Below are 16782 nucleotides of genomic sequence, written 5' to 3'. Positions count from 1 at the left end.
CTTTTTCGTTAGTGCGGAAAGACCCCATATTGAACAATTTTGGTTGAACAGATATTGGGAATTAAGTGGTAGTAAATGTCCGTTATATTGTATACTGAAACCAAACGCCTAAAAATAATAATCTCCCCAGCCAAAGAGGAGGATGAGGTACCTTATTACACCGGCAGGAAAGATTTGGCAGATATAGAAGATGCAACAGTAGACACTGAAGACAATGAAAAGACTTTGATTAAAAGGTATGGGTTTTTCTGCAATGACTCAGTTTTTTGCCTTTCCCATGTTTTTTTTTCTCATGGATGCACAGACCATTGTAAAGAGCATGGTTGGAGTTGCTAGGAGGTGTTAACTAATAGGAACTTTTGACAAAGTGCTCTAAATAAAGAACAACCTCCGGACCTCTTTATAAATGACAGTTACTTTCTTTTATTTTATTTTCTTTTTAATCTTTAGTTAATAGAGTTCATGCTAAATAACTGTAATGCTATTAAAAATTTATTACATTCGTGCTCAAATCACTGGTGATCCTTGCAATCTGATTGGTTCTCATTGGCACGATTTATTGATAAAATGCACTATTTTTTGCTCTAAAGTGCATCGATTTCCCAGCTAAGGAGAAAGCTTCACGAAAGTACAGCAACAAATTAGATTTAACCGATTGTTTTAGGAAATCAATCAAATTGTAGAAAAAAAGAAAGACAACTTTAATAACATTTTACACACCAGTTCAGTACTGGATAAATAACATACATGTATTTGTACCGGCTTTAAAAAAATCTTTATTCATTTAGCAACTGAATTTTGCAAATTTAAAATAAATGTAATGAAGTGGTAATTGAACTTTTGCCATGCACTTTTGGTCTTTGATTCAGATGTCACGCGTGAGATTTCAGAACAAAGTTTACTCCACCCAGTTCAATTACCATGTTCTACAGGTATTCAACATTTTTTTTCAGTGTTTCCATCAACAAAGGGGTACTTAATTATTATCAAAAATGATAGTGAATAATTTAAATAAATGTTTTGATTTATGATTATAACTTGAGGCTATTTGAGTCAAGGAAAAGCAAATTAATGGAAAAGAAAAGAAAAATAAAGAAAAATAACATTTATTAGATCTAGTTTTGAAATTAAGTGTCAATATCTAAATGAGTTTTTCAAACTTCCACTTTGCCACTTGCATTTTAAATACCTTTGTCATTGCTTACTCCACGTGAGAAAAATATCTTAAAATGCTGGATAATTAATTTCCTTTGTATTTCAGAGGAAAAATAGGAGGAAAGGAAGACTCATGGCACCTGAGGGAAGCTGGTGCCTCTATCAAACTTTGCAGTGGAGCTGTACAACAACCTGTGCCATTTACATGTAGATGCTTATTGTGGAACCCCAGGGCCCTATCCCCCTCCGCTGCCAGTGATGAGATATTGGTTAGCAGTGTTATTGAAATATCTCATGATGGCCCACCAGATCTGGATTACAAGAAAAGTTTTGAAGGTATAAGTTTTACTGTAACTTTGATGCACAGTGCCCCATATTTGGAGGGGTATGAGGTGGTTATCAAGCAACTGACTGACCAAGAGAACAACGAATGGAAGGAATTAAAGACAGAGAATACTTGGCATGGATCAGGTAACGTTATGTTTTTATTAAATGCAGGTGTGAATAACTTAATGAATGCTCATGATATTCCTAGGCTCCCTTTTTCATTGGCATCAATGTCAGCATTTGAGAAATGTGCAGCTCCCCCTCTCCTAACCCAAAATTAAACCCAACTTGTAACCCGAACTTATCAGTTGACTTAAGGGAGAAGGAGTAGGTGTGCACTGACTTAGATGCGGACATCTATCCCTGCAATGCATGACCTGCTGCACTCATAATGTCAAAGTAGACTTCTTGCTTCTTCATAGGCATTTCAAATCCAACTTTAGAACTTTTTTTTCGTTTACCCTTTAGGTGTATCCAAGCAGTACGTGTAATTATTGCACAAATGTTACATGAAGTCTCCAATGGATTTTAATCACTATAATATAAATTTTCCTCAATAACCATGTTGTTGCAAATTAAACTTTCTTCTTTGAAGCATAAATATCATAATGACATCTGTTGGGGGTAACTTTATTGTTTGAAGACTTCAAAACACAGCTAAAGGATGCATTTCCAATCATTTATTTTTATATGCAGAAACTTCAACAGTTCCCAAGTGGCTTTTCCCATTTGCACAAGCTGTTTGTACAAAATCAGCAGTTTCTTCATTTGCTGCAGTCTGGCGTCCTAAGTCTTTCACCTTTTCAAGAGGTACTGCAGGAGGCCCGGAATTGACCTGTATTGTGCCTGACCTTCCTGATGTCAGTGTCCAAATTCCTCAGAGTTGTGTTCCTGTTTATCAAGATTTCTGTGTGACAATCAAGGTGCATGGAACTATAAAATTATATACATGCATGAGTCCTGCAACTTTTTCATTTTCCAGTTTTGAAAGTCATAGGATTGGCGTGAGGGGATTGTCTAAAGCAAGGAGATAAAACAAAGGTGTTGCAATAGTAAAACCTGTACCCTCAGTTACTTGCCATACACTCCATGAACTTGGTGGCAATATTCATGGAAAGAGAGATATTAATTAACAACTTTAAGCTAAAATAGAGGACAGTTGGGCTTGTGCTTGCATGTGTGTGAAGATACATGTGACAAAGTTATAATCAGCAGTTTTGGTAACTTCGAATTATTTGTGGTACTACTGTCCCCATGTGTACTCATGGATCCTGGGCATTCCCTTTTTAAAACTAAGTTTTGGAAAACTCATTCTAAGCAACAAACAGACTTTTGCTTCGATATAAATGTCAAATTGAAATCATTCCTGTCAGGTTAATTGGTTTTATTGGTTTGTAATTAATGCAATTAGTGGATGAAGTTATGCATGATATCATGATGAATTAGCAAAACCAAGGTCTGAGTTATCTACGTAAACCGAAGACAACACAGACATAAGATTTGGTGAGTTATGACATCATCCAAAAACCAAATTAAATTATTGTTTTATTATACATCTTTTAAACAAATTACGAAAGAACACATCTCTTCAAATTTGCAAAAGTTTAAGAATACAGTCAGGGCTTGGAAACTAGGCAGAGGTTGAACTCGACATGATAACTGCAATATCTGCGGTAGATATTGGGTTATATGTAAACTTCACTCTTTACTGTATATTGATTGAGTGCTCTTGACCAATCAGACTTTTTATATTAAGTCCGGTGTATACATTTTTTCATAATAATGCTTATATTACTACATAAAACTTTGAAAGGACATTTACATTGTGTACTATAATGCTGGGAGTGGTTTAACATGCCCAACAACTTGTTTTGCTTTTAAATCCAGGTACAAGAATTCCCAAGCAGTGAGCTAAAAGGAGAGGGAGGACTTGTCGGTCCAGTTATTTACATTTCAGGCTCTCAAAATGTTAGTCTCATCGCGCCTGTAACAATAAGGATTCCTCTCACCTTCCGTAAAGAAAAACAAGAGTTGGCAGAGTTACGTCCCGGTGAACTGAGGATATTACAATGTGAAGCACATGACTGGAAAGACATTACAGATAAATTAGATGAACCGCCACGTCTTGTAGATGGGAAAGTGCAATTTAAAGTTAGGCATTTCTCTGGGTAAGTATTTCTCGTCGGCTTTATTTGAAAAATAATACGCATGACGTAGAGGAAATTCAAACGTATTTTAGTGTACAGTCATACATACATGGATTTCTTTTAGTTAACTATAGATTCAATAATTGAAATGACCACTCGAGTACGTATATACTCAAGATTACTGTGCAATGGCTGATAATCGTTTCCATTGGATTGCTTGGGCTGTGTTTGATTTTTCCTTTTCTTTTTCGATAGATTCCGTCCAATCAAGTTGATGAGATCACTTTTACAATCTACTTCGGGCTTCACTGATTTTGTAGGAAAAATTTGCTATAGGTCTAGGCCTCAGCATGCCCGGTTTTTTACGTGCTTGTGTGAGACCGGTGTTCGTGACGTTTTAAACTCAAACTTTTTTGCTATCCTCAAAGACTGTATTATGATGTAATACGGAATATATCGGAATGTGTCGTACCCTACAAAGACGAAGGCTGCTCTTCTAAACCAGTCTGTGGAGAGGATAAAATTTTGGTGTCTCTTTCCGAGGCTATCATACCCCAGGACACAGATCAGAAAAATGCCCTGCAGTTTGTGAAGTATAATATAATACAATTTATTTCTGGCCCATCAAGTACATATGATTTAATTGAATACTTCTAGGTTACGTCATGCTAGTTTTACATAGAAATGATTTATTCCTTCCATTGTAAAATTGTACATTGTTCAACTGTCAGTGAACCAATTTTTCGCCATGGCTTTTCTAGGTTTCTTATCAATCAATAGGGCCATGGAGATATACATGTTGGTTTTGTTTCGGCTTTATTGTCTTCAAATGCTCGTTTTCACATATTCAGTAGGGCTCTCATTAAATGTGCTGTCATTTTCGGTTGTAAGAAAAGATTTCAAAACGTGTGCTTTTCTAGACGAAGACTCGGCTGGTGTACGTTAGGTTTGCCTCATTTAAATTCATTTCATTTTTAACAGATTCCACGAGAACAAAGTTTATTACACAGGTGGTGAAGTTTGCTTAGCAAATGAGAGTGTTCCAGGAGTGAAGTTTTGCGACCAAAATCAGCAACTTTTGTGCAACATTATCATGGTATTAGCGTCTCAAGTAGGTGACATCTTACGGTTTGTGGATTTGCTAATTAAATGCACTTTTAGCCCAGAGCTAATAAAGTACTGATGCCAACCTTACTACAGTAGATGACAATTAATTAAAAGGATTAGCAATGCTTTAACCACAGGCAGCCCAAGCTCCAGTTGTGAGATGATCATCTTGCGAAATAAGAGTCATGGCGAAAATTTTAGTTTATATTGGAATAATTACGACCGCTCTTAGGAAGTAAAAATACAGTCAAATTCTCAATAAAAATATCTCACCTTACTTCCAAAGTGCATTGCCTGTGGTCAGACCGCTTATTAAGATGAAAAGAAGCCATTTTAGCAAGTTCTCCATTTTTAGGTTTCATTCTCCTAGGAGTAGTAAAGCTAGTTTCTGAGTAAGATAATGAGGTCATTTAAGGCGGCACCAAACTTATTAAGGACGAATCACTAGAAACAAAACCTTGAGGAACGTCGAATAGGTAAAGAAATGTCCTGCCCACAGAAAACAGTACATGAACATGCAGGACCTTGCAAATTTTTTATTTTCATTTTGTGATTACTTTACTTTTCAGTTGCTTTAAAGTCCCTTTCTATGCCTCTGCCTTTTTTCTTAATTATTTTTCCTTTTTCTTATTAATTAGTAAATTTCTTTATTTCCTCATTTCTATTCACCTCATACGCACCCGTAATATTGCAAATTTTCCTCCTCCATTCAGGTTTCTGTTCCTGTCACCTCTGACTTTGAAGAAGGAAGTGGTAAGTTGTTGTTTTTGTTGTAGGTTTTGTTGTTGTTCGAATAAATACAATTTACTTGACTAGTAATCTTGTTCTAAAATATGTTGTTCGAATAAATACAATTACTTAAGACCAGTCATCTTGTTCTAAAATATGTAAATTCAGAAATGTAGGCTCTATTGGTTTTTAAAATGTAGATTTTAGTGACAAAGCACGTGTTCTCAACGGAAAGTCATAATAACCTGCCTTACTTCATGTGTTAATAAATCAGGCCGTGCCCCCTCATGCTCAACAGTGATGGCTTATTGTCTCTGTTATGTATCAGTAAACTCAATGCAGACTACGGTGCGTGCGTCCCTCCTTGCAGGGAATTTGATGCTGAAAACGAATAAAGCACAAAACAGCTTGGGAAATACACAAAATGATGGAGTAACTCTGACAGTGATGAATCGTTTGCACCCGCTACTGCTTTGCAAATGAAATCTTGAATCGAATATTTTTCCATCTAACGGCCCCCTTCGTCAAATTTGTCAATGCTCATTGTTACTTATAAGAGAAATCGACAAAACGTACCACTTTAATTTGTGAACGCTAGATCATACCCGAATGATCACAGTCCAGGATCACCACATCAACGTTTCCGAACCATCAGCGCCATAAAAATTGCATTAGTTCTCAAGCCAGCCATCTCATTAACCCCATTATTCTGCAGGTATTTCCTCCCAAAGTGTGAAACATTCAATTGTAAAGCGTCCAAATTCAGAATCATCGCCATGCAGCCCTGTTGCAGCTCCTAGGAAGAGGATACGCCAATCTGCAGGTAGTACCGAGATTAAAAATGTCGCGATGGATTTTCCTTTTTAATTGTATTTTATTCAAGTTTGTATGTTGTTGTTACGCGTTTATGCATGGTAAAATTTGTTTATGCAGAAAGACTGGCATTATATATCTTAGACATCCTCCTTACCCACTTATATAAGAGAATAAAAAATAATGAATTAAAAGTGGACTCTATCATTAATCCAACACCTGTGTATCTTGAACTACATTAACCTATTCCAGCATTAACGGCTGGAGACTATAGCTAAGAGACGTTAATGACCTCCATTTTCAAGATGCTTGTTGGGCCATACGCGAAATAAGAGGTCAGAAATAGATAACGAGTCTGGAAAACTTCCTAAGCGTTTTTATTTTTTTTTATGTATGGGTTGGGAAAATGGTTTCCCTGCCGCTGCAAATGTCTCCTCGCTCAAGCTTGACAATCTCAAGGGCTGACGATTCGGTATTGAATGATACCAAAAAAAGAGAAGTCGCCTTTCGCCACAACTGTTTGCTATTCGTCAAAGCCTTGAAGCATCCCTTTTCTAATTTCTTATTCTCCCTCTGTTGTTATACTCAGGTATCTATTTGGTTAAACATGGGGAACCGTCAAATGAGGAGTTGGAATATCTGTCTCGGGAACTTGCAGGAAAATGGAAGACATTAGGAGGACGCCTGGGATTCAGCCGAGCCGCAATAAGAAACTATGATGAAGACAACCCGAAGTTGGCAGATAAAGCTTTTAACATGTTAATAGATTGGAAACAAGGACAAGGCAGCAAAGCCACTTACACAGTTTTGAACGATGCCTTGTGTCACAAATTGGTGAATTGTAAACTTCTAGCAGAACAGTTTTGTTGCGATAAGACTGAAGGCAATGCCTCTCAGGGGCTACGCGATTTTAATAAGGCGGTCAGAAAAAAATTGGCGGATGAAAAAGATGCTACAGTAGACTATGAAGAAAATAAAAATACTTTGATCAAAAGGTATGTTTTTCGCAATAACTCAGTTGTTTACCTATCCCTTGTTTTTTGTTTTTATTTTCAGTGTTTCCATCAATGAAGTGGTACTTAGTCATTATAAGGAATGATAGTGAATCATTTAAATAAATGTTTTGATTTATGACTCGCATTTGAGTCTATTTGAGTCAAAGAAAAATAAATTGATGGAAAAATTTCTTAGCACAGCTGGCTAAATAATGTTAAAGCCATTTTTTAATTTTGTGGAAATTGGGTTTTTGAGGAACAACCTTTAGGATGTTCATATATTACAGAATTTCTTATTATGTTCATCTAGCAATTTAGTAAACCAGAGCAGGAATCTCAATTTACTATTGGGAGTGGCCAATTCAAAATATTTTTTGTATCTTATATTTTAATAACTGACTGAGACAAAATTAGAAAAAAAGAACAGTTATTCGATTTAGTTTTGAGGTTAAGTGCCAATTATTTGAAAGACTCGTTCAAACTGCAAGTTTGCGACTCGCATTTTAAATGCCTTTGCCATGCTTACTCCACTTGGGAAAAATTATATTTAAATACTGAATGATTAATTTTCCTGTGTATTTCAGAGGAAAACTTGGAGGTAAGGAAGACACATGGCACCTAAGGGAAGCCGGCGCCTCTATAAAACTTAATAGTGGAGCTGTCCAACAACCTGTGCCATTTACATGTACATGCTCATTGTGGAACCCCGGGACCCTCTCCCCACCCATTGCCAGTGATGAGATATTGGTAAGCAGTGTCATTGAACTATCTCATGATAGCCCACCAGATCTGGAATACAGAGAAAGTGTTGAACGATTAAGTTTTACTATAGCTTTGTTGCACAGTGCCCCAAGTTTGGAGGGGTATGAGGTGGTTATCAAACAACTGATTGACCAAAAGAACAATGAATGGAAGGAATTGAAGACAGAGAATACTTGGCTTGGATCAGGTAACGCTATGTTGTTATTAAATGCAGGTGTGAATAACTTAATGAATGATACTCTCAGGCTCCCTTCTTCACTGGCATCAATGTCAGTATCTGAGAAATTGTCAACCTCCCCCTCTCCTGACCCAAAATTGATCCGAACTTGTAACTTGAACTTGTCAGTTGGCTGTTGTTGGCTTAGGGGAGGAGTAGGTGTGCCATGACTCAGATACTGATATTGATCCCAGCAATTTCGTTTTACCTGTAGTTGCATCCAAGCAGTACGTGTAATATTATTACACGTACTGCTTGTATTATTACGTGTATTGTTGCATAAATGTTACGTGAAGTTTACAATACATTTTAGTCACTATGATATAAATTTTTCTCAATCACCATGTTCTTGCAAACTTTCTTCTTTGAAGCGTAGCTATTCTCATGATATCTGTTGGGGGCAACTTCATTGTTTGAGGACTTTAAGACACAGCTGAAAGGGCGTAATTTCAACCCACATTTTTATTTTCATGCAGAAACTTCAACAGTTCCCAGGTGGCTTTTCCCATTTGCACGAGCTGTTTGTTCAAAATCAGGAGTTTCTTCATTTGCTGCAATCTGGCGTCCTAAGTCTTTCACCTTTTCAAGAGGTACTGCAGTAGGTCCGGAATTGACCTGTATCGTGCCTGACTTTCCTGATGTCAGTGTTCAAATTCCTCAGAGTTGTGTTCCTGTTAATCAAGATTTCTGTGTGACAATCCAGGTACATTAAACTATATAATTATATACATGGATGAATAAAACATTATTCAGTTTTGAAAGTAACATATAAGATTGGTGTGAGGGGATTGTCAAAAGCAAGGAGATAGCATAAAGGTGCTATAAGAGTACAGCCTGTACCTTCAGTTACTTGCAATACACTCCATGAGCTTAGTGGTAATATTGATGGAGAGATATTAATTAACAATTTTAAGCTAAATACAAGACAACTGTGCATGTATCTACATGTGTGTGAGGATACATACATGAAGTAATATTCTAATCAGTAGTTTTGGTAACTATGAATTATTTGTGTCACTTGCTGTCCCCAAATGTACTCATGAATCCTAGCAATCGCCTTTTCAATAATTAGATTTTGGAAAACTCACTTAAAAACTCACAACGGAACATTTGTTTTTGTTTCGCTACAATATAAATTTCAAGTTGAAATCATTCTTGTGAACAGAGTTGGTTATGTAGTTTTTATTGGTTTGCAATTACTGCAATTAGTGGATCAAGTTGAGCATGAAGTCCTGCATTATCAAAACCGAGGTTTCACTTATCTACCAAAACTGAAGATGACCCAGACATAAGGTTTGATAAAAAAAGACACTTCTCTCTAAGTTTTCAGGGCGTTGGAAACTAGGCACAAGCTGAACTCAACATGATAACTGCGATATCTGCTGCAGATATTGGGTTATCCTGTTAACTTTATACACTATTGTTTATTGATGGAATGCCCTCGACAAATCAGATATATTATAGTAAGTTCAATGTATAGTTTTTTCGATAATAGTGCTCAAATTAATGCTACATCAAACTTTAAGAGGGCATTTACATTGTATACTATTATTGGAGAATTAAATTTCATCCTGAAATTCACTTTTCATTATGTAAAGGGTGTAAATGAACTTTAATTTGGGAGTAGTTTAACATGTTCAACATAACATTTTTTGGTTTTGAATCAAGGTACAAGAATTTCCAAGCAGTAAGTTAAAAGGAGAGGAAGGACTTGTCGGTCCAGTTCTGCACATTTCAGGCACTCAAAATGTTACTCTCATCGCGCCTGTAACAATTAGGATTCCTCTCACCCTCTGCTGTAAAGGGAAACAAGAGTTGGCAGAGTTATGTCCTGGTGAACTTAGGATATTACACTGTGAGTCACTAGTTGAACCACATGACTGGAAAGACATCACAGATGGACTGGATGAACCGCCACTTCTTCTCGATGGGAAAGTGCAATTCAAAGTCAAGCATCTCTCTAGGTAAGTATTTCTTGTCGGCTTTATTTGAAAAATAGTGCGCAGGACTTAGAGGGAATTTAACAGTATTACAGCATACAGTCATAAATGCATCTATTTATTTTATTTAAATATAAATTAATCATTAAAATGATCACTCGAGTACGTAGACTCAAGGTTACTGTGCAATGGCCATAATCATTTCCGTTAGAGTGCTTGAGCTGTATTTGGTTTTTTCTTTTTTCTTTTTCATAGATTCCGTCCAGTCAAGTTGAGGACATCGCGTTTAAAATCTGCTTCAGACTACAATGCTTATGTAAGAAAAATTCGCCGTAGGTCGAGGCCTCAGTATGCCCAATTTTCTACTTGCTTGTGTAAGACCTCTGTTCCCGGACATTTTGGACTCAAACTTTTCTGCTATCCTCCAAGCCTGCAATATGATGTGAACCGGCGAATATCAGAGTGTGTCGTGCCCTACAAAGGCGAAGGCAGCTCTCGTAAACCAGTTTGTGAAGAGGAGAAAATTTTGGTGTCTCTTTCTCAGGCAATCATACCCCAAGGCACAGACGAGAAAAACGCCTTACAATTTGTGAGGTATAATATCGTATAGTTTATTTTTGCCCCATCAAGTACATAGGATTTAATTGAATACTTCGAGATACAGTCATGCTAGTTTTACATAGAAATGATTTATTTCTTCCATTGTAAAATTGTTTATTGTTCAATTGTTAGTTAATTATTTTTCGCTATGGCTTTTCTAGGTTTCTTATCAATCAATAGGGTCATGAAGGTATACATTTTGGTTTTGTTTCGGCGTGATTGTCTTCAAATGCTCGTTTTCAAAGATTCAGTAGGGCTCTCGTCAAATATGCTGTCGTTTTCGATTGTAAGCGTGTACTTTTCTACACAAAGACTCGGCTGGTGTAGTGTATGTTGGGTTTGTCTCATTTAAATTTCATTTTATTTTCAACAGATTCCGCGGGAACGAAGTTTATCACACAGGTGGTGAAGTTTGCTTAGGAAGTGTGAGTGTTCCAAAAGTGAAGTTTAACAACCGAAGTCAGGAACTTTTGTGCAACGTGACCATGGTATTGGCATCTCAAGTAAGTGACATTTTACGGTTCGTGGATTAGCTACTTAAATGCACTTTTAGCCCAGAGTTAATATATTACTGATGCCAACCTTACTATAGTATATGACAGTGAACTAAAAGGATTAACAACCCTGTAACGAAAGGCAGTCCAAGCTTCACATATGAAATGATCATCATGCCAAAATAGAGTCATGGCGAAAATATGAGTTTGTATGGGAATAATAACGACCGCTCTTGGGAAGTAAAACTACACTCAAATTCTCAATAAAAATATCTCATCTTATTTCCAAACTGCATTGCTTGTTGTCTCACCGCTTACCATGTTGAAAAGAAGCAATTTTAGCAAGTTCTCCTTCTCTAGGCTTCTTACTCCTAGGAATGGTATATTTTCGAGAGACACTAAATTGACAGCATGAGTTCTCGATGCACTGATATAAATGTGTTTACCCTTCCTGTAAACATTATTGCTTGCTAATATTTCTTATACGCTCAATATGAAATTTAACATGACTGGGATAACCTTTGGTGTATTCATTATATCAAAACAAATCCAGCAAATACCTAGGAAAATAAAGCGGCCACACTAGGATCCGGCCTTCCGGTCTTTTGATCAAGTTTTTTTTTAAATACCAGTAGTAATCTGGAAAGGGAGAGGTTAAATAAGCGCTGCTGAGTCGATAACAGTCTTACAAATTCGCCATCTAAAGGTTTCCGAGTAAGATAATGAGGTTATTTTAAGGCGGCACGGGCCATATAGAGGACGAATCACTGGAAACAAAAGACTGAAGAATGTCGAATAGGTAAAGAAATGTCCTGTCCACAGGACGCAGCGTATGAACATATAGGACCTTGTGATTTTTTTTATTAAGTGTACTATTTTTATTTTTCAGTTGCTTTGAAGTCACTTTCTATGCCTTTTTACTTATTTAATTTTCCTTTTTCTTATTATTAAGTAATTTTCTTTATTTCCTCATTTCTATTCACTTCATGTGCATCCGTAACATTGCGAATTTTCCTCCCTTTAGGTTGCTGTAACTGTTGATCATGAAGAAGGAAGTGACTCCCTTCGAGGTAAGTTGTTGTTTTTTTGTTGTTGGTTTCGTTGTTTTTCGAATAAATACAATTTACTAGACCAGTCATCATTGTTCTAAAATGTGCAAACTTAGAAATGCAGACTCTGTGGAATTTGAAAATGTAGTATTTAGTGATGAAGCAACGTATTTCAACGCAAAGTCATAATAACCTGCCTTACCTCATGTATTAATAAATCGGGTCGTGCCCGCCTCACGCTCAAGAGTGATGGCTTATTATCTCTGTTACGTATCAGTAAACTCAATGTATACGTTTACGGCGCGTGTGTCCTTTCTTGTAGGGAGTTGGATACTGCAAACGAGTAAAGCGCAAAAAAGCCCGGGAAAGACACAAAGAAGTGTAATTCTCCAAAACATTATTCCTTTGGCTATATCGTTAAAGTAATGGAGTAACTAGTGAGAAATCCTTTGCAACCTGCCACTGCTTTTCAAATGAAACCTTGGATCGAGATGTTTCCTTACAATAGCCTCCTTCGTCAAATTTGTCAATGCTTATTGTTACTTAAAAGAGAAATCAACAAAACCTACTACTCTAAGTTGTGAAGGCTAGGTATTACCCGGATGATCACAGTCCAGGATCACCACATCATCGTTTCCGAACCATCAATACTATAAAACTTGCATTAGTTCTCAACCCAGCCATCTTATCAACCCCATTGTTCTGCAGGTATTTCTGCCCAAAGTGTGAAACATTCAATTGTAAAGTATTCAAACGCAGAATCATTGTCATGCAGCCCTGCTGCGGCTTCTGGGAAGAGGAAACAATGTACGTAGTGCCGAGATTGAAAATGTTGCGATGGATTTTCCTTTTATTCTATTTTTTCAAGTTTGCATATTGCTGTTACACGTTTATATATGGTAAAATTTGTTTATACAGAGAGACTGGCATTACGTTCATTAGACATCCTTTACACCTCGTTATAATGCGAAGATTATAAAAGAAACGATTTAAAACTGGGCTCTCTCACTAATCCAACATCCGTGTATCCTGAAAAACTATCACCTATTCCAGCATTAGCGACTGGAGACTAGTTAGGACACGTTGTTAATGACCTCCATTTTCAAGATGCTTGTACGAGGCCAGAAATAAATAATGAGTCCGGAAAACTTTCTCAGCGTTTTTCTTTGATGGGTTGGAAAAATGGTTTCCCTGCTGCTGCAAATGTCTCCTCTCCCAGGCGTGACAGTCTTTATGGCCAACGATTCGGTATTGAATGATACCGAAAAGAGAAATCGCCTCTCGCTACAACTGCTCGCTTTTCGCCAAAGCCTTGAAGCACCCCTTTCCTAATTTTTTAATTCTCCCTCAATTGTTATTCTCAGATATCTATATGGTTAAAGATGGTAAACCATCAGATCGCGAGTTAGAAGAGCTGTCTCTGAAACTTGGAAAAAAATGGAAGGAATTGGGAAGCTGTCTGGAATTCGACGACGCTGCAATAACTAACTTGGATGAAGACAATAAGAAGTTGGCAAGGAAGGCTTATCGTATGTTATTGGCTTGGAAACAAAGAAAAGGCTTCCAAGCCACTTACACAGTTTTGTACAATGCCTTGTGTGACAAATTGGTGGAATGTAAACTTCTAGCAGAAAACTTTTGTTGTACTGAAATTGAAGGCAATGCCTCTCCTTAGTCTTATATTATAAAAAGTGAGTCGTTTCTCTACAGGGGCGTAGCTAATTCTAGCACGGTACGCACGTGCGTACTTAAAACAGTCGAAAGTAAAAAAATAAAACACGAAAGTGAAAAACAACAAAAAAGCATAAAAGAGATAATTGTTTTAAAAAAGCAGTTTGCCTCAACTCATTTAACCGTGGTTGTTTTTGTATTTTTTTTTTTAATGTATATTTTCTAAATATAATCAGATTGTCTTTAAGGTGCTGCAGTCAATGAATCGAAGAAGACGAAAAAAAATTTTACAACTTAGTCATCATTTCATATACAGTAAAAAACTTAGGCTCACAATGTAACCTCGCCTTTATTCAAGTCACCTGAGAAGGATTTGGGACTTGGGGGTTGGGGGTGGGAGGGATTCGAATAATTATGGATACCTCTTGAAAACTCCTGGTTACGCCCCTGCTCTAGTACGTCATACGTCTTTGTGAGTACTCCAAAGAGCGTTTGTATCGAGCATTCGCGCTCAGTAAGTCGTTCATTTTGTCTTGCGCTCGAAGATAAGGAGAAAATTAGCTTTAGAGTATAGATATTTACACGTATTTTTGCAATCAAGAAACGCTGGCCAAAGAACATTGAGGTCGGAATTCATTCGAATGTCCAGCACATGTTATGCACATTACCACCCTGAAGCATCTAATTTAATTCCTCACAGTTTAAAATTAGAATGCATTTTCTCCTTACTGTTCTCTATGCATTTCCTAAGGAACAGACATAAACAATTGTTTTAACAGTCAAGAGCTTCCCAAGTTGGTGATCAGTTACTTTATTCTCGTGTTCTTAATTTCTGATTCAGGACTGTAAGGAGAAAAAGATGCTAGACACTGTTTGAGTTGAATTAATCGTTTGTGGTGAGCTTGAAGCTTACCCTAACAGCGTAATTTTGCATAGAATGAGGTTCCCCTTGTCCTTGTGTGGTGAATAAGCTTATAATGGCCTCATTATAGAATAAAATTTGTAGATGCTGACCTGTCATTTTGATCTTAAAAAGTGTGAAAGGTCAAGAAAAATCAAATACACAACTCTTCCTCAGGCTTAACCCCCATGATTCTTTGTGGTTTATGGAGGTTTCGCCCCATTGAAAGTTCAACAATTGACAAGTTTACCCCTGCTACGACGAGTTCCCTTTTGTTCCCTTCAAATATGATATAGATTTATATAGCAAAGCCTAAAAGTAGAGCTCCTGTCAGTTTATTTTCCATCCCTTCAACTTACTAAAACTCCTAAGCACTGGTTGTCGTAGACTTAACGAGATGCTGAACGGAGGGACGCCATTCTCACAACTTGCAAAGCGATCAACATATCAACATGCATGCTAGTCAGCAGTATTTTCAAGCAGCTGAAGACCTTTGTTGATGTAACTAATTGTTGAACGGATTGTCCAGGATTTAGAATGTTTTCTTCAGATGTCATGTATTATTTCAGTATCGGTTGAAGTGATATTTTATTGCGCGTGTTTGTTAATTTCGGTTTAGATTGAATGAAACGACGGTAAACGCTTCGAGTTAAGATCTAGCTATCACCGGTCGATTGAAATGTTTACACTCGGGATGATTATTCAGTGAAACAATGTGCTAGAATCGTATTAGCATCTCATAAACCTCTGGATGTCGCCATTTATGACTGATTACTTCAGTGATTTTTCTCTAACGTGTCAAACTCCTCTAATAAGCGTTGAAAATTAAAAAGAAAATTCACTTTTCAACTCTTGTTTATGTTTAAATTCTCCTCTTTCAACTGCTCTGGCCAGAAATACTTCTGCTGTAACTGCATATATCAGTCTAAATGTCTCTAAACCAACCGTCCTCTATCTTGGCAACTCTAGCCACTGAAATACTAAAGTTGTCTACCATCTGTTTAATTTCTTGCACTGTGAAAGTTTGATTTTAACGAAGGCAAGCTAGAACTGGAATATATTTTTACATTACAGAAATTGATTCAGACATCAATCGAAAATGTATTAAGTTTTAAAGTTGAGTCGTTGTTGTTACTGACCTATAAGGAGGAATTTATAATTCAGAAACAATTCCGACAGCTTGTGAGAGATGGAAAATTATCAGCTGTCATTGGGAGAAAGAAATTAACAACGATTCAAGAATCAATGCTACTCCTTTCTGGTACAGCGGTGAAAAACTTATCAACTTTTCTGCAATTCCTGCAACAGAGGCAGAATTCGTGTGGGGGAGTAACACAAAAATAGTTGAAGATCGTTTTCTTTCTTCTCATTTATAAAGACACTTTTTTGAAAAAGGAACAAATCGAGGTACACCACAACTTCTTTGCGAAAAAATACGATATTGATACTTGAAAAATCTTCACTCGAACAGTCAACAAGTTTAAGTGGTTGATTCAGGCGTTATGATGCGTGATGAAGCAAAGGCATGACTGTAGAATTTCACACGGAATAACTTGTAAAATTTCAAAATGTTTTAAAACCAGTGTTAATGACTTTAAACTCAACAGATTGAAAGTTGCGTGAAATGTATTTGAATTTCACAGGGGTCGCTCCGTGAAATTTAAATGAGCCAGAACCCTCTTTTTGTAACTACTCATGTTTGTTTCAATGTGAACCTCTCCACCTGCTCACTCAAAGGCGTTTCTTCGTCTTGATTGGCTAGCATTCACTAGGTAGCTGATGGTGCAAATAACTTAATTTTCGTCGGCGGCTTAATTGCCCCAATTGACTTGTCGGATTACAAGTGTTTGTAATCGGACAGTTTGGACTTGAAAC

At 36.9% G+C, this 16782-nt stretch overlaps 2 protein-coding genes across 2 annotated transcripts in view; both read left to right on the top strand.

Moving 5' to 3' along the window:
* LOC149053098 (uncharacterized) overlaps positions 1 to 16782 on the top strand; it is a 110268-nt gene that overhangs the window by 66099 nt on the left and 27387 nt on the right. The gene's annotated exons all lie outside the window — the stretch shown is intronic.
* Positions 76 to 14782, top strand: LOC149053102 (uncharacterized). The gene is made up of 18 exons (XM_089201523.1): positions 76 to 236; positions 1262 to 1626; positions 1951 to 1963; positions 2291 to 2405; positions 3370 to 3650; positions 4058 to 4222; positions 4611 to 4740; positions 5450 to 5489; positions 6181 to 6288; positions 6868 to 7273; positions 7858 to 8222; positions 8729 to 8955; positions 9921 to 10216; positions 10448 to 10786; positions 11166 to 11295; positions 12311 to 12356; positions 13044 to 13142; positions 13700 to 14782. The coding sequence occupies exons 1-18, from the start codon at positions 76 to 78 to the stop codon at positions 14008 to 14010; spliced, it is 3597 nt and encodes a 1198-aa protein (XP_089057649.1). The 3' UTR covers positions 14011 to 14782.

Source organism: Pocillopora damicornis, chromosome 1, assembly GCF_964200805.1.
Source record: "Pocillopora damicornis chromosome 1, jaPocDami1.2, whole genome shotgun sequence".
Taxonomy (NCBI): Eukaryota; Metazoa; Cnidaria; class Anthozoa; order Scleractinia; family Pocilloporidae; genus Pocillopora; species Pocillopora damicornis.
This window is presented reverse-complemented; position numbering and strand designations above follow the sequence as displayed.